The following is a 22,145-nucleotide window of genomic DNA, read 5'->3' as shown; positions in this document are numbered from 1 at the left end:
GAAGGTTCATGTTTCAAAGGAGAGAGCTGGCATGTCTGAAAGGTGGAAGAAGAGGCAGCACAAGACTAGAACAGACAGAAAGTGAAGCAAGCCAGCTTTACTGAAGGGAGCTGATCACACGGTGGAGGGGTGGTCAGGAAGAATAGCCACAGGGCAGTCCCCTGGAGTTTGAGAGGGATTTAGGCACCCAACACGGATGTAGTGGTGTGGGTTTTATAGTGCTCTTCTCTGGGTCAAATAGAATCAGGCATTGGGGGAAGAGGAATTCTGGGAAACTGGCAGCTAGCTGATAGTCAAAGGGGGCTTCAGGGCTACTGCAGGTCTTACTCTGACAGGGTGACTCAGCGGTTTTCCGAGCTTTCTTGGGACTTCTTCATTTTGCTCATATTCCTAGCACATATTCCTATATTCCTAGTAATCTGGAAGGACTTTTTTTTTTCCTAAAGATCTGTTCAAAGATTTTCTTAGTAGTATTATATATAGTTGCAAAACTGGAAACAACTTTAATTTTCCAGTAGAAATGGGGCAAATAGGGTAGCTAGGTAGTGTAGCAGATAAAGCCCTGGACTTGGAGTGAGGAAAACCAGAGTTCAAATTTGACCTCAGACACTTACTAGCTGTGTGATCCTGGGCAAGCCATTTAACCTCTGTCTGCCTCACTTTCCTTAACTCAAAAATGGGGATAATGATAGTACCTACCTCTCAGGGTTGTGAGGATAAAATGAGATAATATTTGTAAAGGGCTTAGCACAGTGCCTACTAGACTTAACATAGGCTTGTTTGAAAAAAATGTCATGGTTAAATTGTAGAACATTGACATAATGGAAATGAATTACAATGTAATCGAAACTGACATGTAAGAGGAACACAAAATAATGTGGAGAGATCTTAATGAAAGAATGTAAAGTAAAAAAAGAATGAAGTACACTCTATAAGCATATGAAGAAAAATAAACGAGAATGAATGGGCAATGAATTCTGAATAAAATAATATTATGATACCAAAATGAATTTTATTGTAAAGGGGCTGTATGTTTAGTTACTTATATCAACATGTAATGTTTTAAAATATCACGAACACTAAATTAACATTAGCTATCATGCAAAATAAAAAAAAACCCCAATAAATATTCATTTAATGCCTAGCACATGATTATAATTCTAAGGTGACCAATATTAGGTAATCCCTGTCTTCATGGAGCTTATAATCTAATGAGGGGATATAACCACATATACAACTCTAATGTTAAGTAAGGTGCACTATGTGCCTCACAGAGGTACAACCAAAGTACCATGTGAGGTCTGAGTTAGGGAAAGACCATTATCCAATCTGGGAAGAAGTAGAAAGCTGTAATGGAGAAGCATCACTTTTGAGTTGAGCCATAAAGGACAGACAGGTGGAAGATGAACAGGGTATTACAAGGGTGACTGGGGCATGTAGTGTCATTGCCAGAATTACACCTAGTCGCATCTGTTTTCTGTTTCCCAGTTTTCTGCTTATTACAGAGGCAGTCATCTGATATATTCATTTACTAGCTGAGGACATGGAGTATATTGTTTGGCCACCAGATGGCGATCTGAGTACCTGTGAGTAACTGATTCCTTCCTATTCATCAACTCTCTTTCTCCTGGGGCCTCATGTGGTGCCGCACCTGCGAGTCAGGTTCAATAGAAGTCTAGAGCTATGATCTTCTGGACTATGCTTTAAGTATTACCAAAATAGCAATCTCTTTCATCTCTGCTCTTTTGAGTGCCACTTCCCTCTTCATTCATAATGTGCTCCATTCATTGGATTTGACTATTCACTTTTTTTTGGGGGGGGAGAAGATTATTCTTTTTTTAATTTATTTTTAAATTTTAATTTAATTTTTTTAGATTTTAAAATTTGCTTTAAATTTAAATACAAAATAGGAAAAGAAAAAAAAACATTGCCATGCACACAGCAGAACATAAGAAAGGATTCAATATGAAGCAACAACTTTGCATTTCAAGAAAACCTATATAATAAATACTACATGTTGTTTTCGAAGCTGTCCAGCTTTTCTTTGCTTCCTTTTAGGTTTTCTTTCGTTCTCTGCTGTGCACTTTTTACTTCGTCCCCCAAAGGCTATGTATATCTATATACACATAGATATCTACAAACATATACATCTACACTCATACACATATATGTAAGACTGTACTGTGCTTATTTCCACTTGTCATTTGTTTCTCTGAAGGTGGACAGCATCTTCCTTCATAAGTCCAAGTCTTTCCACGTTTTTCTAAATCAACCAGCTCATCATTTCCTATACCACAGCAATATTCCAACCCAATCATATGCTATCTGAGAGATTGTCTATGAATGTTTCCCCCCACCCAGTTTTCTGCATTCCTTCTATTCTTGGCTGCATAGGTTTTATTTATACAAGAAAATTTTAATTTAAAATAATGAAAAATATCCATTTTATACTTCAACAATGCTCTCACCTTATAATATAGTTTAAGGTCTGATACTGCTGAATCTACTTCCTTTACATCTTTTTTACCTGGTTTCTTTGAAGTTCCTGACCTTTTGTTCTTCCAAATGAACTTTGTTATTATTTTTTCTAGCTCAGTAAGATAATTTTTCAGTAATTTAATTGGGGTGGCATTACATAAATAGATTAGTTAGGTAACATTGTCATTTTTTTATTTCATTGGCTTTGCCTACCCACAAACAACAAATATTACTTCAATTATTTAGATTTAAGTTTATATAAAAAGTGTTTTATGTTTATATTCGTATAGTTCCGGTGCTTTGGCAGGTATACTCCAAGGCATTTCATACTATCTAGTTATTTTAAACAGTCTAAAACAATATTGAATAATATGGCTGACAGTGTAATTTTCCCATTTTTCTCTTTTGATTAAATCTATTTTAGCTTTAAATGTCTGAGATCATGATTACCCCTGCTTTTTTTTTTACATAATAAATTCTACTCCTGACCTTTATTTTATGTTTGTATGCATCTCTCATTTTTATAGCATGTCCTGAAAGCAACACACTGTTGAATTCAAATTTTTAATCTGCAATCAGTTTCCATTTTATGGGTAAATTCATCCTATTCACATTCTAAGCTATAATTAGTTGTTGTATATTTTCCTCCTTATTTTTCCTCACTGTCCTTCTCACCCTATTCCTATCCCTCCTCTCTCATCTGCTTTGCTTCTACCCACTACCTTGCCCTCCTACTCCTTAACCTACCCACCCCTCCAAGAATCCCTCCCTTATCCTCTCCCCGCCACTCTTTCCCCTTGCCGTCTTGTTTCTTTCTGAATTTAGAAGACTTTTATATTTTAGATATATATGTTGTTCCCCCTTTAACCCATTCCTAATGAGAGTAAGGTTTCAGCACTACCCACCCTCACCATTAGCTTCTTCTGTATTAATTTTTCCTTTTTTTGCCTCATTTGTATGAGATGATTGCTCCTTTTCATCTCTCCCTACAGAGTTTTATTTTATTTAATTTTTTAGAATTACCCCCTCATACTCAGTTCAGCCCAAGCCCTTCTTTCAAACTACCCAAATAAAAATAATAGTCATAAAGGAAGTGATAATATTTTCATATCTAAAAAGTAAACAATTTTACTTTATTGTATCCCTTATAATTGGTCCTTAATATTTACTTTATATTTCTCTTGGATGTTATGTGTCAAATTTTCTGTTAAGTTCTGCTATTTTTGTCACAAATACCTGAAAGTCTTTTAGTTCATTAAATATCCATTTTTTTTTCCCATTCAGGATTATACTTAATTTCGCTGGGTATGTTACTCATGGTCATAACCCTAGCTCTTTTGCTCTATGAAATATAGTATTCCAAGACCTATGGTCCTTCAATTTAGTAGCTGCTAAGTCTTGTGTAATCCTTATTGTAGTTCCACAATATTTAAATTTTTTTTTTGTTGCTTCCAACATTTTTTCCCTTAACCTAGGTGCTTTGAAACTTGGCTATGATATTCCTGTAAGTTTTCTTCCTGGGATTTCTTTCAGGTAGTGATTGGTGGATTTTTTTTCTATTTCTGCTTTACTTTCTTGTTCCAGAACTTCAGGGCATTTTTCCTTGATAATTTTTTGTAATATTGAATCAATATTATTTTATATATCATAATTTTCAGGCAGTCTAACTATTCTTATATTATTTCTCCTCGATCTGTTCTCCAGTTCTTTTTCTGATGAGATGTTTCACATTCTCTTCTATTATTTCATTCTTTTTATTTTATTATTTCTTTGTGTCTTAGAACATCATTAGCTTCCCTTTGCCCAATTCTAGTTTTCAAGAAATTATTTTCTTCCTTAAGTTTTTGATTCTCTATTTCAAGTTGGTTGAGTTCCTTTTCATAATTTCTTGATTTTCTTGGATTGCTCTTTTTTTCCTATTTTTTCCTCAATCTCTCTTATTTTATTTTTCAAGTCTTTTTTAAGTTCTTCCAGGAAATCTTTTTGTGCTTGGGACCATTTGATGTTCCTCACTGAAAAAAGGGTGGCTTTTTTAAGCTCCATTATCTTCCTTTGAATATGTACCCAAATTTTCTCTGCCCCCATAGTAGCTATCTATGGCTGGGTTCTTTCTCTTTTGCTTGCTCATTTTTATTTATTTATTTATTTTTGTTTTATTTTATTTTTAGCAGCGATTAGTGTGATCAAGTGATGAGCTAGACCCAATGTACGAGGAATAATGCCCCAAGCCTCAGTTCCTTCTTACTGTTATTTTCTGAGGTCTGTCCCCACGCTTAACCTTGGGCTCTCCATACCACTCCTAAATCACAGTTAGAGCCCCTGGTCACGCTGTCCCTGCAAATGGCCTTACTCCCTGTAGTCCCTCTAGTGGCTGCTAAACTACAGCTGTCCTCTCCTCCCTGGAACTGAAACAAGGGATTCTGCTCTCCTGCAAGTACCCACAGCCAGCAGGGTCCCTGCCCCTCTGCTACCGCACTCCCCAGGTGTGTGCTAGCTCCTTTTCTCCGGCAGCCAAACCAGGGATGTCCCTCAACAGTGGAAGGTCCTTCAATCTTCTACTCAACTGTCAGACCCCCCACACGGTCCATGAGATGAAAGTTTCTAAGGCTGAGGCTGCCTGTCAACCCCAGCTGCCCCCAGGACTTGTTGTTCATGGTTCCCAGGAGTTGCCCTGGAGGTGTTTTCACTTCACTCAGGCCAAACCTCTGACCCTGGAAGTCAGGTCCTTCCTGGGGTCTTCTTAGGTTGTCTTGGAACAACTGCTTTACCCTGACTTTTGTGTATTTCCGTTGTTCTATGTTCCCTCGGAGGCAATGTTCTGTCTTTTTCTGTGGAGAAAATTTGGAGAGCCAAAATGTTCTGACCTATTCTGCCATCTTCTAGAATCCTCTGATTCATTCTTTTAAAAGATTTTTTGTTGATATCTTTTGTTTTTATATCACCTAAATTTCCCCCGTCCTTCTCCCTTTCAGCAAGCCTCGATTATTACTTATTGTAATAATAATATTGTATTGTTATATGTAAACCTTGCCTATTACTTGCTTATATTGCTTATAACAATTGTTTAACAAGAAAAAAGGGAAGAAGAAAAAAAGCAGGAAATCCAACCAACATATAGAAAAAAATCTGATGTTATATGCAATATTTTAAATCTGTGGACCTTGACCTTTGCAAAGAAGTTAGGGAAAGTGTCTTTTCATATCTCATTTTTTGGAGCCAAGCTTGTTCTTTGTAATTTTGCAATAATAATAATAATAATAATAATAATAATAATAATAACTACCATTTAAATGATGCTTTAAGGTTTGCAAAGCACTTTACAAATATCTCATTTTATTCTCATGACAACCCTGGGAAATATGTGCTACTATCATCTCCACTTTATAGATGAGGAAACAGGTTGATAGAGGTTAAGTGACTGCCTGGGATCACACAGCTAATAAGTATCTGAAGCTGGATTTGAAATCAGGTCATCCTAAAAGTCACTTTATGTACCACACTGCCTAGTTGCCTCTTCAGATTCAATTCTTTTATGGTGGTTGTTCTTTTCACTTTATTGTTGTAGGCAAAGTGTATATTGCTTTCTTGCCTCTGCTAGTTTCATTTCACATCAGTTCACGCAAGTCTTTCCTCTCTGTATTCATCACATTTGTTGTTTCTCATGCAGCACAATAACATTCCATTATATTCATGTACCCACAATGTGTTTAGTCACTCTGTAACGGGCAACTCCTTTGTTTCTCTTCATTGCTGCTACTACTATACTACTACTACTACTACTACTACTACTACTACTACTACTACTACTACTACTACTGCTACTGCTATACACCACACACACACACACACACACACACACACAATGCTGCTATAAATATTTTGGTGTCTATGGAGTCTTCCTTTTTGTCAGTGACCTCCATCGGGTATATGCCTAGAAGTGGAATCTCTGGATGAAAGGATATAAGATGTTTTAGTTACTTTCCATAATTTAAAATTGCTTTTCCAACTGGTTCTTCTTATTCACAAGTCCACCAACAATAAATTGGTGTTCCTTTCTATAACCTCTTCAACATGTACTATTCCCATCTTTTGTCCATCTTTGCAAATTTTCTGATTGTGAGGTAAAGCCCCAGGGTTTCTTTGATTTGTATTTCTATTATTTGGAGCATTTTTTCATATTGATTTGCCTTTTCCTTATTAAGGAACAATGATTTAAAGTATTCTTTCATATGGTTGTTAATAGTTTGCAATTCTCCTTTTCAGAGCTGTGCTTAGCACAATAGTAGGTACTAAATTAATGTTTCTTGATTAATTTGTTCGTATCCTTTGACCATTTCTCTATTAGGTAATGGTTTTTGGTTTTATATACTGGACAGTTCATTCTTAATCTCAATTCTTAATTCTAATCTAGGGTTAGGGTTAGGGTTAAGGCCATGTAATTTATTGAAACAGAGATGAGATACAAAAAACCCTATATATATATATATATATATATATATATATAGAAGAGTATAAAAAAACTTTCAAATAGCAAACTGAAGGATTCACTGCAGCTTGGACTGACTTCCTTTCCCCACACTCACTCCCCACTCCCAGCCAGCAAACAGGACAAAAAGGAAAGGATACGGCAAGTTTAAGAACTCTTGAGATTTGCCCAGCAAGTGTCTAGTTGGGGAGAATGGGAAGAAAATGAAAGTCAAGTCAGCTTTATTTTACAGTGACTGTTTCCCAGCCTGGCATACTGCCCTTCATATAGTCAGTCACTCCTGAATGCTCCTCTGGTTTGCTTTGCATCAGCTCCACTTTTTTTTTTAAGGCAATTGGGGTTAAGTGACTTGCCCAGGGTCACACAGCTAGTAAGTGTCAAGTGTTTGGTTTGAGGCCGGATTTGAACTCGGGTCCTCCTGACTTCAGGGCCAGTGCTCTATCCACTGCACCACCTAGTTGCCCCTGTCATCAGCTCCACTTCTTGCTTGCTTTGCCTTTACCCTGTTCTATAAGCCCCACAGTGTTCTAGAGCGATTTCAGTTCTTGCCCCTCCACCCAATTCAGTATCATGAATGAAATTCTACCAGCAATCTCTTTTCCTCCCCTAGTCCATGAAACTTGTAGCAGAAAAGTCTCTTCAAGGACAAAATAAAATAGAAACTTGAAGACTCTGGGAACTGGATAACTACACATATTTCTTCTACTCAAGCCACTTTCTGGAGGTCCTGGAGAAGGATGGGTGCACAGGTTTAAAAATGCTGCTATAAATATTTTGATTTTGTGGTCAGTGACCTCCTTGGATGATTCCTTGCTTGGCAGTGGAATCTCTGAATGAAAGGACATGCACTTTGCATAATTCCAAATTGCTTTTTGTATAATTTCAAATATGAGCACAGACAGACACAGAGGCAAGACAGCACACGGGGATTCGTTGTAGCCAAACTCTGTGTTCTACAAAGTATTCCATAATGACTGCTTTCTGGTTGCTTTATTCTCTCTCTCTCTCTCTTTCTTGAATATATGCATAGATATATTTGCTATCTAGGATTTTTGTAACTCCCAGTGCCATCCTCCTTCCTTTTGGATGTAAATGAATTGGTACTACTTGCTAGAGAATGCATCTAAATGTAGCTATGTTGGTATGGTAAGAGACCATTTTTCCCGACATTGGGAACTTTGTGACCTTCCCCCTCCCCATATAGGTGAACACTCTGATATAGAATCTGCCTTTGTGCAAAGCTTCTGTCGGCCTTCCAAGTGTCTCCCCAGTGGCTTGCACCAAAGAATCACAATAAAATTTATGTGACGAAATAGTAGTTGGTCTCACAAATTTCAAATTAAGACACAAACAAAACTCAAGTAGTTTTTTCAGTACAGTTGTTAGTGCTAAAATCTGAGGGAATCTACCTTGGTTTGCATTCTCACACTGTTGGGGTTCCTCATGCCATACCCCTCAATAGCTAGCTCAGTCTATAGGACTGAGGACTGCAGGTCTAGAGGCTGCATTTGCTGTTGTTATTCAGTCGTTTCAGGTGCGTCTGACTCTTCATGACCCCATTTGGGGTCTTCTTGGCAAAGATACTGGAGTGGTTTGCCATTTCCTTCCCCAGTTCATTTGACAGATGAGGAAATTGAGGCAAACAGGGTTAAGTGACTTGCCCAGGGTAACACAGCTAGTAAGTGTCTGAGACCAGATCTGAACTTAGGAAGATGAGTTTTCCTGACTCCAGGCCTGGCACTCTATTCGCTGTGCCCACCATTTGGCTGCCCCAGACACTGAACAGTTATTTCCAAAAAGCCATTCAGATAAAACCACATCTTCCCAGTGAGCTAGGCTCCCAGCATAATTGCATGTAAAAAGCCTTAAGGCACTGGGATGACATTATCTTCATCTGCACTGATACTTAGAATTTGGCCACCAGCCTAGTTGAATGGTCTAGAGCTTGGAGTAAAGAGGACTGGACAATCTACTGCTCCTTTGGAATCAGGACCAATGAAGGGACTTTGCTGCTGACCCCCATCTCTTTGATTATGGGACTTATCAGTACCCATCAAGCATCATTTACCTCCTGCTGAACTGAATAAGACTGATTCCATTATGAGAAAAGCAGAGGTTGAGGAGTGGATCTATTACCCATCATGCCATGATGCCAGGTTACAGTGCCATATAATCCCCCTAACTAAGCATGTATGATGGCGTCCACAAGCGAGTAGGGCACCATTCTGTATAGTTGCTGACTTGCCTTTAATGGGCAAATTGATGATGCTGGTCCTATTCCACTGTCTTGGAGTTAGCAAGCCTTATTGTGGTTGACCCCTATTCAGGATATGGCATTACTGTGCCTGCCAAATCTGCCACCGTGGTCTTCTCATAAAACTGATCCTTCTTCCTTCTGCTCTCTCTCTTTTCTGATCAGGGTTCTCTTTTCCAAGAAGACCCAAGATGGGACTCACTGTCATCACATATACTAGGTTTTCTACCTATTGTATCAGTCTCAGGTAACTGGCATTTTTGAATGCTAGGACACGTTCTTGAAATAACTGCTTCATCATCATACCCATGACTCTCATGGTTGGGTGTCCTACCTCTCCAAAGTTCTGTGCTCAATAAGTCAAAGCCACTGAAGGAAGGGGAAAGATTCTCCAGTTCAGCAGTTTCTTGGACCCAGCCTCCGGGAAACTTTATCTGATAACACAGGCTAATTTAAGGGGTTAGGTGCAAGGGGGAGAAGGGTTTAAGCACGAAAATAACATGTGGAATTTATTAAAACTTTTTTTGTAATATAAATAACTAGTGGTATGAAATGGAAATTCATGGTTTTATATATAATCCTCTTTTTATGTTTTGTTGTGTATATGGAAATGCTATTTTTAATGTATAAAATTTAGTGCATAAAATTTCTGAATTTGAATTCAGAATTCAAAAAGGGAAAAATAGAATTAAAGGTGCTCTAGGGTTGAAATTGTTACTACTTATATAGCACTTTTAAGTTTTGCAAAAGACTTTTACTATATTATGTTACCAATCCTCACAACAGCCCTGTGAGGTAGGCACTATGATTTTACAGATGAGGAAACTGAGGCTGAGAGGTTGTCTCTTTCTTACCAGATCCTCTACTACTAGATCCAACATTTTTTTTTCCAGAAGACTATGTCTCCACATTCAACCTACTTAACCTGTCCTCTAGTATTATTACGGTGAAGACCTCAATAGTTTGAGGGAGCAGGGGGGGTTACTGGACTTACTACCTGCTTTGGTGAGGACATTAAATAAGGAGAGGTCAGATTGTTCTACCCAATTTATACCATTTTCTGATGCCACAGAAGCTTTTAGGCAAGGATGGTACATTTCTATCTCAACCATTCCTAGCCTGTCTCTCGATTACAGAACTCTTGATTATTAAAATGTGTTACATTAAAACCTCTCCTGCTCTTAAGGATCTTAGGTTTTTTTTCCTATGAGACAATACCATAAAATGTACTCTCCAGTATTTAACAAAAGAAAAATCAACTTTCATTTCCTCATAATTATATTCATAGGGTTACACTCTAGTGTGAATTTTCTGATGCTGAGTAAAGGCCAAACGCTGACTAAAAACTTTTTTGCACTGCTTGCATTCATAAATGTTCTTTCCAATATGAATTTTCTGATGCCTACCAAGATCTGAGCTCCACCTGAAGGCTTTCCCACATTTATTACATTCATAGGGCTTCTCTCCACTATGAATTCTATGATGTCTATTAAGGTCTGAACTCTGATTAAATGTTTTCCCACATTCATTGCATTCATAGGGCTTCTTTCCACTATGAATTCTCTGATGTTGAATAAGTTGTGAGCTCCCCCTGAAAGCTTTCCCACATTCACTACATTTGTAAGGCTTTTCTCCTGTATGAATTCTCTGATGTTCTATAAGGATTGAGTTCCGACTGAAAGCTTTGCCACATTCATTACATTCATAGGGTTTCTCACCAGTGTGAATTATTTGATGTCTAATCAGATCTGAGCTACACCGGAAGCCTTTTCCACATTCATTACATTCATAAAGTTTTTCTTCCTTATTAATGCTCTGCTGTCCAGTAAGGTCTGTGTCCTGTTTGAAGGTTTGTTCATCATGTTCCTCAACAGCGTGAAGTCTCTGATGCTTAAGAAAGACTGTGCGTCCACTAAAGGCTTTCCCACATTTGTGACATCCATAAGGTTTCTCTCCACTATGGATCCTTTGGTGTTGAAGAAGGAGTGAACTCTGTCTGAATGTTTTTCCACATTCACTACATTCATAGGGTTTCTCCCCAGTATGAATTCTTTTGTGTGTAACAAGGTGTGAACTCTGACTAAAGGCTTTCCCACACTCATTACATTCATAGGGTTTTTCTCCAGTATGAATTCTATGATGTATAATAAGATCTGAGCTCTGATTGAAGGCTTTCCCACATTCTTTACAAATATAGGGTTTCCCTTCACTATGAATTCTCCGATGCAGGATAAGGTTTGAGCTCCCCCTGAAGGCTCTTCCACATTCATTACATTCATAAGGATTCTCCCTAGTGTGAATTCTCTGATGTCTACAGAGATTGGCGCTCTGATTAAAACCTTTCCCACATTCATCGCATATATAGGGTTTCTTTCCTGTATGAATTCTCTGATGTATAGTAAGATTTGATCCCCGGCTAAACACTTTTCCACATTCATTACACTCATGAGTTCTCTTTAAAGTACGAGTTTTTTTACATTTAGTAAGTTCTGGCTTTTCTTTCAGCTTCTGATCATATGTTTCACATGTCTGGGATTCCTCCCCTGCAGGAGCTCTCTGATGTGTAACAAGGTTTGAGCTCCAATTGACTTTTCTCTCTCTCTCATTACACTGCTTGTTGCTTTCTCCTACAAGGTTTTTCCTTTGGGTGATATTCACTTGCCTGAACCTTCTCTTTCGGGAATGGGTCTGGTTCAGTCTATCCCCTGAAACATTTAAACTTTGCTTCTCTAACTCATCTTCACATACCTTGGTTTCCACCAACTCAAATCTTTGGGGAATCTGACTCGAAATTGTTTCTGATGTTGCTTGAAACGACTCGTCTCCAGAAAGTTCCTGCTTTGGCTTCCATTCCTTCTTTTCAGTCCTGTTCTCACAATCTGAAATGATAAAGAAAAAATTTAAATAAATGTTAATTTTTTTCCAAGGAGAAAGGAAACTGCTTGAAGGGAGAAAGAATAATCAAAATGAAACAAATGTTCATCAAGAAAAACAAATCTGAAAATCCCCTAAGTGGCCTCAAGGGCCCAGTGCTCTATCCACTGGACGACCTGGTTGCCTCCTTAACTTCAATAGTTTGGCATTAATATCGTCTATTCGCCTCAGTTTTATTTCCTTTTAGTCAGTGGTATGATGGTTTAACAACTGGCTCTCTGGGGGGAAAAAGTACACAAGACACACTTCTAAAGTTCAACGTGCATTATTAACATTTTCTCCATCACTTTCTTAAGAATAGACAATTAACAAAACAAGCCACGATTTGCTGATTTCCAAAGTATAAACAGTCACATTGAGAATTTAACAATTAGCTATTATGAGCTGCTTTGAACTGATTCTACAGAACATCCCTTTTTTATTGTAATATTTTTAAAAGTGTCCACCAATCAATCAACAAGCATTATTATTACTATGCATCAGGCCTACTACGAGCCTAGCAAAGCCTCGGTGCTGGGGATGCAAGGAATAAAACACTCTGCTCACAAGGAACTTACATTCTAATGGGAAAGGCAAGTATGTATAAATGTATATATATATATATATATATATGTATATATATATGTATATATATATATGTATGTATATATATAATGTATATATATATATATGTATGTATATATATATATATATGTATGTATATGTATGTATATTCAGAATAAATATGAAGAAAATAAAAACAAAATAGTTACATATAGGATAGTTTGGGAGGAAGAGACCTAGCTGTTGGGAGATCAATAAAGGCTTCTTAAAGAAGGTGATGCTTGGGCTGCATATTGCAACTTCCTTCAGAGGAAATCAGTAGGGTGAAGGTGAGAAAAGATTCATTGCAGGAATACTGGATGATAAGTGAAACACACACAAAGACAGGGGATGGACTGTGGTATGTAAGGAACAGAGAGAATACCAGTTTGGCTGGATCACAGAATGTGAAAAGGGATTAATGTTTAAGGAGTTTGGAAAGACTGGTTGGTGCCAGGTAGAGGTAGGAGGAAGCCACTGGAGTTGACTGGGTAGAGAGGGAAGTGATGTAGTCAGATCTTTTTTTGAGGAAAATCACTATGTTGGTGATATGTAAGATGGACTGTAGTGATGACAGACTTGAGGCCAGGACTCCTGAGGCCTGAACGGTCTCTGTCCTCGGGACATCCATGATGGGTGGCTATCCGAAGACCACTCAAGTAGTTGACCAGACCTGTTTCCATGTGGACACAAGGGGGCAACACATAGAGGAGCCAAACCTCACTGTGTCTTTGCTGGTCCAGGACTGTCAACTTCTTTTTATTAACTATTCAATGACTTTTGAATGCTTCATTTCATCCCAACATTGAACCTGAACTGAAAGGGTGCTGGTTTTAGGCCTGCCCCAACAGAGACCAATCAGAAGACTATTGTGATCATCTAGGTGGAAGATAAAAAGGGACCAAACTGAGGTGGTAACTGTGGGAAGGTCAAAATGGCAAGATGTGACACCTAATTTAGATACATGGAGTGAGACCGAGATTGAAAAGAATCTCAAGGTTATGAACCTGGGAGTCTGGAAGGACGCTGGTGCCTGGGTTAGGGAAGATTTGATAGCTGTTCTTGCCAAAACCATTAGAATTTATTGACAGTTATGTGTTATGGATAAAACACTATTTCATGGACTCACTGGGATCTCTCAATTGTTTTACAGAAATATAATTTTATTAACACACTGCTAGCAATTATATTCCTGTCAGTCTGTCAATAAGCATTTATGAAGCATTTATGCTCTTGACACTGCTGGTTAGTTTAGCCTAACTTTATCTGGTGGGAAATAGAGGTGATGTAAAAACAAAAGACAGCAATGAAAACTTATTTTTTAAAAGAAAAGAAATAAGCAGGAAAACTACTTCATGATTAAAGCTTTGCACCATAGATAATAGTTAAACAATATCATAATTATACATATATACATACTGTATGCACCAAATGACAAAGCAATCAATTTCTTAAAGAAAAAGCTACCTATTATTTTAAAAGGCCTAACAGTAGGAAACTAATTATAGGCAAATTTAATGTTTCTCTGCCAGAGCTTGGTAAGTCCAACAAAAGAGATAAAGAAGGAAATTACAAACTTAACAAAACACTGTGAAAACTATATTAAAGAAACCTGTGGAGACTTCTGAATGTGTTATTTCTTAGTCTGCAACTGTACTTACACAAAAAGTGTGGATGCACTAGTATATATATATAGAACTCATAAAAATGCAAAAAAGCAGAAAGCTTAAGCCCATCTTTTATAGGCCAAAATATAATAAAAAACTGTAGTCAATAAAGGAAAAATGAACAAAAGACAAAGAGGTAAATGGATTCTAAAAAAAGATATTCTAAATAATTGGTGAGTCAAACCAAATCATAGAAACAATGAATAATTATATTAAAGAGAATGATAATGAGATTATGGTGTTCTGCCAGCAATCAGGAATAACCTATTGAGAGGTAATTTTTTTTAACCTAGAAAATGAAAAAATGTCTAATCACAAACAAGGACAAGAGAGTTTGAAAATTCAAGGTAAAACAAACAAACTGAAAAAAATTTTTTAGAACAGTAAATTATTAAACAGGACAAATAGCTGGTTTTTTTCTCCAAAAAAGACTAACAAAGTCTTTTTGCTTTTACAAGAGAAAGCAAAACCAAATTAACAAAATAAAACATGAGAAGGGGGGAATTCACAACAAGTGAAGAGGAAATAAAACATTTATTAGGTACTTTTATATCTAGTAGCAACAAACCTGAAAACCTATATGAAGTGGATTAATATCTATAAAAATATAAAATCACAAAACTAACAAGACAGGGAATAGATAATCTAAATAACTCAACATCATAAGGGAAACTGAACAAATACAAAGAACAAAAACAAAACAGCAGTCCAAAGCAACTTACAAATGATTTTTCTAGCATTCACTTAAGGAACAACAACAAAAAAAACCTGTCTTCAAAATAGAGAAAGAAGACACACCACACCAAACTTTTCCTATGAGACAAACATGACCTTGATTTCCAAACTGAACAGAGATAAAATAAAGAGAATTATATACTGAGAACACTAATGAACACTGATGCAAAAAGCACTGGATAAAATATTGGCAAAAAGACTACAACAACAAAATAAAAAATCTATTATGATCAGTTGGACTTATACCAAAAATGCAAGCATTAAGAGACATTAAGAAAACTATTAGCATAATAAATCATATTAATAACAAAAATAAAATCATGTCTATAGATACAGCAAAAAAACCCTTTTATTTATATTAAAAGCTACTATAAATCTAGTAAGGGAATGATAAAAGGGCCTTTCTTTTATATGCTTAAAATTTTTATATTAGACTCAAATCAAAATTATTTGTAATGAAAAAACACTCAATCCTAAACAGTCAGAGACCAGGAAGTTTATAATTCATGACCCCAAATTAAAATTATCCCAGCCCCATCTTAGGTTTTAGGTTTTGGTTTTGTTTTTGTTTTAACAAAAAAGAAAGCCCCAAATTCCCAGGGGATGAATTATGGGTCAGGGCAATAAGGTATTTACACAACAGGCTCATGTTCCCATTACTACTGCCTCTTTTCTTCCTGTTTATGAAATTGAAGCAATCCTCCTTGCCAAGACAAACCTCTCTACACGTACCTTTGTTCCCATTCCCTTTGGTCTTTTCCAGCAGATTGCAAACTACCATCCCCTCTCTCTTCTCCCCAGGCAAACTCTTTCGAAAACCTTTCTGCACATGTGGCTTCCATATGCTCTTCTCTCACTCCTTAGCCTTTTGTGATTCTATTTCTGCCCTCAACTTTAGTCAAACTCAATTGAAACTTCTCTCTACAAAGATAAAAGATCCCATAATTGCTAAGTCTTCTCATTTCTCATCGTTCTTGACCCCTCTGCTTCATTTGACACTGTTGACTACTCTCTTCTGGATAATCTCTCTACATTTTTAGGTACTACCTTCTCCTTAACTGTTTATGAACTCCTAACAGTATATTATACTGCCTTGTCCAAACTAGATCAAGGATCAACCATATCAATACTGCCAAGGACATTCAATACCTTTCTGACATCTTTTTACATATATCTTCAACACTGAATTATTCCCACCATTTGTTTTCTTTGTTCTTCCTGTATAGAACGTCGCTGACCACAAACAAGATTCTGAAATGCCTATATTTTATTAACAGATTCCCAAATCCCAACTTTCTTTTTAAAAAAATATTTATTTTCAGTTTTCAACATTCACTTCCACAAGATTTTGAGTTCCAAATATTCTTCCCCTCCCTCCTTCCACCCACCCCAAGACAGAATGCAATCTGATATAGGCTCTACATATATATTCATATTCAACATATTTTCACATTAGTCATGTTGTAAAGAAGAATTAGAACCAATGGGAGGAACCATGAGAAAGAAGAAACAAAAAAAAGAGAGCAAATAATATGCTTCCATCTGGATTCAGACTCCATAGTTCTTTTTCTGAATGTGGATATAATTTTCCTACGTGTGTCTTTTGGAATTGTATGAGATCCTTACATTGCTAAGAAGAGGTAAGTCTATCAAAGTTAGTCATCACACAATGCTGCTGTTACTATGTACAATGTTCTCCTGGTTCTGCTCACTTCATTCAGCATCAGTTCATGTAAGCCTTTCCAGATTTTTCTGAAGTCCTCTTCCTCATCATTTCTTATGGAATGATAGTTCTGTAATTATATTCATATACCACAATTTGTTCAGTCATTCCCCAATTGATGGGCATCCCCTCAATTTCCAATTCTTTACCACCACAAAGAGAGCTGCTATAAATATTTTTGTCCATGTGGGTCCTTTTCCCATTTTTATGATCTCTTTGGGAATCAGATCTAGAAGTGGTATTGCTGGGTCAAAGGGCATGCACAGTTTCATAGCCCTTTAGGAATAGTTCCAAATTGCTTTCCAGAATGGTTGGATCAGTTCACAACTCCACCAACAACGTATTAGGATTCCGATGTTCCCACATCTTCTCCAACATTTATCATTTTCCTGTTTTGTAATGTTGGCCAATCTATCTGATAGGTATAATATGGTACCTCAGAGTTGTTTTGATTTGCATTTCTCTAATCAATAGTGATTTAGAGCATTTTTTCATATGACTATAGATAGCTTTAATTTCTTCCTCTGAAAACTGCCTGTTCATATCCTTTGACCATTTATCAATTGGGGAATGACTTGTATTCTTATAGATTTGATTCAGTTCTCCATATGTTTTAGAAATGATGCCTTTATCAGAGACACTGGTTGTAAAAATCGTTTCCCAGCTTTCCGCTTCCCTTCTAATCTTTGTTGCATTGGCTCTGTGCAAAAACTTTTCAATTTATTGTAATAAAAATTATTCATTTTGCATTTCTTAATGTTCTCTATCTCTTGTTTGGTCATAAATTTTTCTGTTCTCCATAAATCTGACAGATAAACTATTCCTTGCTCTCTTAGTTTGCTTATAGCATCAGCCTTCCAATGCCAACTTCTATCCTAAACAGCTGTCTCTCCCAACTTCTCTTTCTCTGTCAATGGCACCATCATTTCCATAGCTACTCTGGCTTAGAACCTTAGAGTAATCTTTGAATACAGGAAATGAAGAAGGAAGACAGAGCCAAAAGGCCTATCTTTTATTTCTATGAAATATCTCTTCATCTTTAGTCCCTTCCTCTTTAGTCCCATCATTACCATTCTAGTTGAGGCTTATTACTTTGAGAAGGATGACTGTTGCTCCCCCACCCCTTTAGTATCATCCTATGAACTGCTTCCAGACTACTCTGCTAAAACACCACTTCAATCACGTCTCCACTCTGCTGAAAATTAGTTCATTTGCCCTCTCTTTTCTATAGAATAGTATTTGGATAGGAGTAATATCCTAACTCCTGCCCCCATGCAAGTTAGGCTAGTTTTTCCTTAAAAAGTATTGAAACCATCCTTGAGACTTGTTTGGTCGAAGAGACTAAAGGCTCAGGCTGTCGACATCACTTCCTAGTCACCTGTATACCAAATAGTCACAAGGATGCTTGGGTGATGAATCACAACGGGCAGCTCAGGAAAGGGGACTTTGCTCAGCCGAGTTAACTAGAGGTATCCTCAAATGCCTATCCATGTTGAATATCCTTTTCCTGCTATGATTAAGTGAATCTCTTTTTGTTAACTATAGAATGACCTATGAGTATCTCATTTTGTTCCAATAGTGAACCTAAGCCACCAGGGGTATGGTCTGAGTCATGCCGCAATCTAGAAAGAGTTCAAGATCTGGGGGAGATGGAGATCACTCATATGAACTGGCTTTCTTATCCACCTTACATTTCTAGACTTGAATAACTTCCATGGTATACTGATGGTTCAATGCAGAACCTCAGCTGCTGTAAGAGAAGGTGATTGCTGTAACAGAGGAAGATTGGGGAGTGGAAAATATAAGAAGAGGAAGGGAGAGCAGAGGGAAAAGAATCCTCTGTATAAGTCCCATTAGATTTTGGCCTTTGACCACAGCATATTTCCACATATCCAGAAATTTCTGATCCTTGAAGCAAAATTCATTATACAGCATTGCCAAGTCCCCCATCTTCATCATCACGTACATGTAGGCAAGAGTGGCAAGATGAGGGCACCTATGCCAACTGGGGCATAAGGCATCTCCCAAACTTGAATTAACATAACCCTTCCAAGTGTATACAAGTAACAGAGGGAAACAGATTACTGTAATAGAAAAAAAAATTAGATTTGGAGTCAAAGAACCTGGGTTCAAATACTGGTTCTGTTATTTATTGCTTGTGGTACCTTGGGCAAGGCATTCCTTCTCTCTTGGTCTCAGTTTCTTCATCTGTAAAATGAAGTGGGGTAGACCAGACAGCCTTATGAGGGCTATCTCAGCTCTAAAGTCTATGATTCTTTTAATGGAAGGAATCTTTCTGAGAGGCTGAAGATAACCAGTACTAGAGTCCTGCCAAGGCCCCCCAAAAAAAGTTGAGCTAGAGATTCCAGAAAAGGCCAGATCTTTGCAGTGAATCAGTCTTTCTCATCACACTGAAAGAAAGCCCTTTCTTGCAAGACTTTTAAGGAAAGAGAAGGTACTCATTTCCCAATTTTTCATTCACCAGACCAGATACCTTGGCACAGGAACCCAATACATTCAGCTTCTGTACCTCATGGAGACCTGGAAATCTACAGTTCCTGATTCCAATTTAAACTGATCATTTTATAGATCAAATTCCCAGCCTCATCTTAGGGTCTATGTTTTTATCTTTAATTTTTAAAATGATGTCTGAAAGTCCAGTTATGAGTCAGGGGAGTGAGCACTTACCCAATGGATTCATGTTTGCATCATTCTCCAGCACCTGATCCTTGTAGAGATTCTCCTGTGGGAAGACCAGTCCCTTGGATTCCTCTTGGGTAAGAAATACAGCCATTGTCTTCACCACATTGGGCTCTTGAAGCAGGAATTTTTGCTGCTGAGGAAATATGCAAAGATGAAAGCCCTGGAAGAAAGCTTTAGTATCAGTAGAGTGAGGGGTGGAAAGGACATAATGGGCTTTAGTCTAATTCAAGATGTGATATATTGGCAGGAAGAAAAGGAATACTGTTAGTAGGGGGTGATCAGAGATCCAGAAGGTTTGTGTGTGTGGATATAATAAGAACTGAAATTCATAAAGAACTTAAACATTTACAAAGTTTTACACACATTATCTTACTCAGGCTCCTTACCCTGTGAGGTACTTACGCAAGTATCATTATCCCCACTTCACAAATGAGAAAACTGAGTCTCACAGTACCCGGGGTCACACAGTTTGCAAGCTCCACACAACTAAAAAAAGTACAGAAGTGGGATTTGCACCGAGGTACTTGCTGACTGCACTTCACATCTCACACGGGACCAGAAAATGGAGAGTGGGAGGAAAGACTAGTGCATAAATTTCTTATGGGGTGGGGGTGGGGGCCATGAAAGAGAATGAAGGTATACTAAGGGATGTATGTGTATGTAACAAAGGTTTATATGTGTGGGTTCTGTATGATGGGAAGGGAAAAGTTGAAGAACGGCAAAGAAAGGGAGGGACAGTGCTTAAGGAGCAGTGGGGGACGTTTGAATGTCTGTTGGGCTCCCAAAAGGCGGGGGAAGGTTTGGGACACAGGGGTGCGTTTTTGGCCTAGGCGAGGGGGATCTTGCCTCTGGGGATGGGGAGGGAAGGTGCTTATCCAAGATGGGAGGAAAGTGAAGAGTGATAATGGAGGAGGGCGTGGGGAAGCAGAATTCCGACTAGTGCGGAAAAGGGCAAGTGGATGGAGAGATGAATGAATGGATGGATAGAAGGATGGATGTGCATCCCCTGTATAACCACGGGGGTGACCACACGCCCTGCGTGGGGGTGCACTGTCACGACGCGGGCACAGGTGTGCGTGGGCGGGGGGGGAGGGAGGGAGATGTTCAACCCTTTACATTCTGGACCGCGGAGACACAAAGGGTCTCTCACCTTCTCCAGGCTGCCACCAGCCTCTCACCCACTCATCGCCCGCTCCCCAACCACTGAAGCCGCCATTACCGCCGCCCCTCGAGACCCGGCCAGATGGGAACGGGTACTTCCGGTGGCCTCCTTGACCAGCCGGGGACCCGTCTCCTTCCCCTCCCCCATCCTCCCACCAGCTACAGCCCCCTCCCGCGACCACTGACATCCGAGTCCTCCGGCTTTCCTAGAGCGTCCGGGAGGACCCAAACTTCCGGTGTACTGGCTGCTTGGCTAGTCCATTTAATCCAAGCCCGGAGAGTGTATGAGTGCCGGGCGCTGGAGGCACCAAATCAAAAACGGAAGTGTGCTTGCGGGTGGGGGCGGGGGGAGAAGACAAGGTGTTTACGCCAGTCAGTGCCCAGTAACAACCACGGGCCCCTTTGTGGACCCACGATGGCGGACTGGCTTGGGGCTTGAGGGAGCTGGGCCTTTAAAGAAAGGGTCAGGCTGTTTTTTTAAACTCTCGGCCTCTTCACAGAGCCCTGGGGAAAATGACATAAAGGTTAAGTTTGACGCAAAGCCGGGGTTTCTCCAAAACGGGACATAGAAAAGTACTTGATGGACAAAGATCAAGTATAGGACAGCTATTTATTTCCTCTACACAAAAGAAATACACGCGAGACTCACAAGTGTACGAATGCGTTGATAGAAAAACAGAGTTGTAATGAGAAACCAGGAATCCGGGGCACTGAAGATGAAATATACCACTCATCTCAGCCAATTAACAGTCATTAAACGCCTACTAAGCTAAGTGCTTGGGATAGGAAGAGAGCTAAAAGATAGTCGGGGCTCTCAGGGAGCTCACAATCTGATAGGAAAGAGCGTGTAAACAATTAAGTACGAAGGAGATATACAGGACAAATTGGAAATAACCAACAGAAGGAAGATGTTAGAATGAAGAGGCTTCCTGTAGAAGGCGGGATTTTAGCTGGTACCTGGAGGAGGCCAGAGGAGCTAGGAGGCAGAGGTGAGGAGGGAGAGTCTTTCAAGCATAGGGAATAGTTAGTGAAAATGTCCAGAGTTTGAAGATGGAGTGTTTTGAGGAACAGCAAAACCTCCCCTCTCCCAAACTTTCCTATTACTGTCAAGGGCACTATCATCCCCGCAGTCATGCAGGTTCAAAACCTAGGTATCCTTGTCAACACCTCTCTCTCTGTCTCTCTCATCCCTCCCCTAATTGTCAAGTTCTGTCAATTTTACCTTCCTAACATTTCCTGCATATGCCCCCCTTCTCTCCTCTTATACTTCCACCATCCTGGTGCAGTCCCTTATTACCTTACACCTGGATTACTACAATATCCTGCTGGTGCCCTACCTTACACCTGGATTACTACAATATCCTGCTGGTGCCCTACCCACCACAAGTCTCTCACCTCTCCACTTCATCATCTACTCAGCTG

The 22,145-nt window shown here is 38.7% G+C and overlaps 1 protein-coding gene across 6 annotated transcripts; it reads right to left on the bottom strand.

Annotated features, from left to right (window-relative positions):
* Window positions 1–3,580: 3,580 nt before the first annotated feature.
* On the bottom strand, window positions 3,581–21,033 carry LOC110194347 (uncharacterized). 6 transcript variants are annotated; one of them, XM_078155587.1, is made up of 4 exons: window positions 20,910–21,033; window positions 19,965–20,048; window positions 19,548–19,695; window positions 3,581–12,097 (listed from the first exon to the last, which is right to left on the bottom strand). In XM_078155587.1, the coding sequence occupies exons 3-4, from the start codon at window positions 19,651–19,653 to the stop codon at window positions 10,509–10,511; spliced, it is 1,695 nt and encodes a 564-aa protein (XP_078011713.1). In that variant the 5' UTR covers window positions 19,654–19,695; window positions 19,965–20,048; window positions 20,910–21,033; the 3' UTR covers window positions 3,581–10,508. The 6 variants fall into 6 exon arrangements, with proteins under 6 accessions (XP_078011713.1, XP_078011715.1, XP_020822255.1 ...); XM_078155589.1 differs by having other exon boundaries at window positions 19,548–19,692; XM_020966596.2 differs by lacking the exon at window positions 19,965–20,048.
* Between the last annotated feature and the right edge of the window lie 1,112 nt (window positions 21,034–22,145).

Source organism: Phascolarctos cinereus, unplaced genomic scaffold (genome assembly GCF_003287225.1).
Source record: "Phascolarctos cinereus isolate Bilbo 61053 unplaced genomic scaffold, phaCin_HiC Scaffold_5;HRSCAF=322, whole genome shotgun sequence".
NCBI lineage: Eukaryota > Metazoa > Chordata > Mammalia > Diprotodontia > Phascolarctidae > Phascolarctos > Phascolarctos cinereus.
Note: the sequence above shows the minus strand (reverse complement) of the source record. Positions and strands in the feature narration are given on the sequence as shown.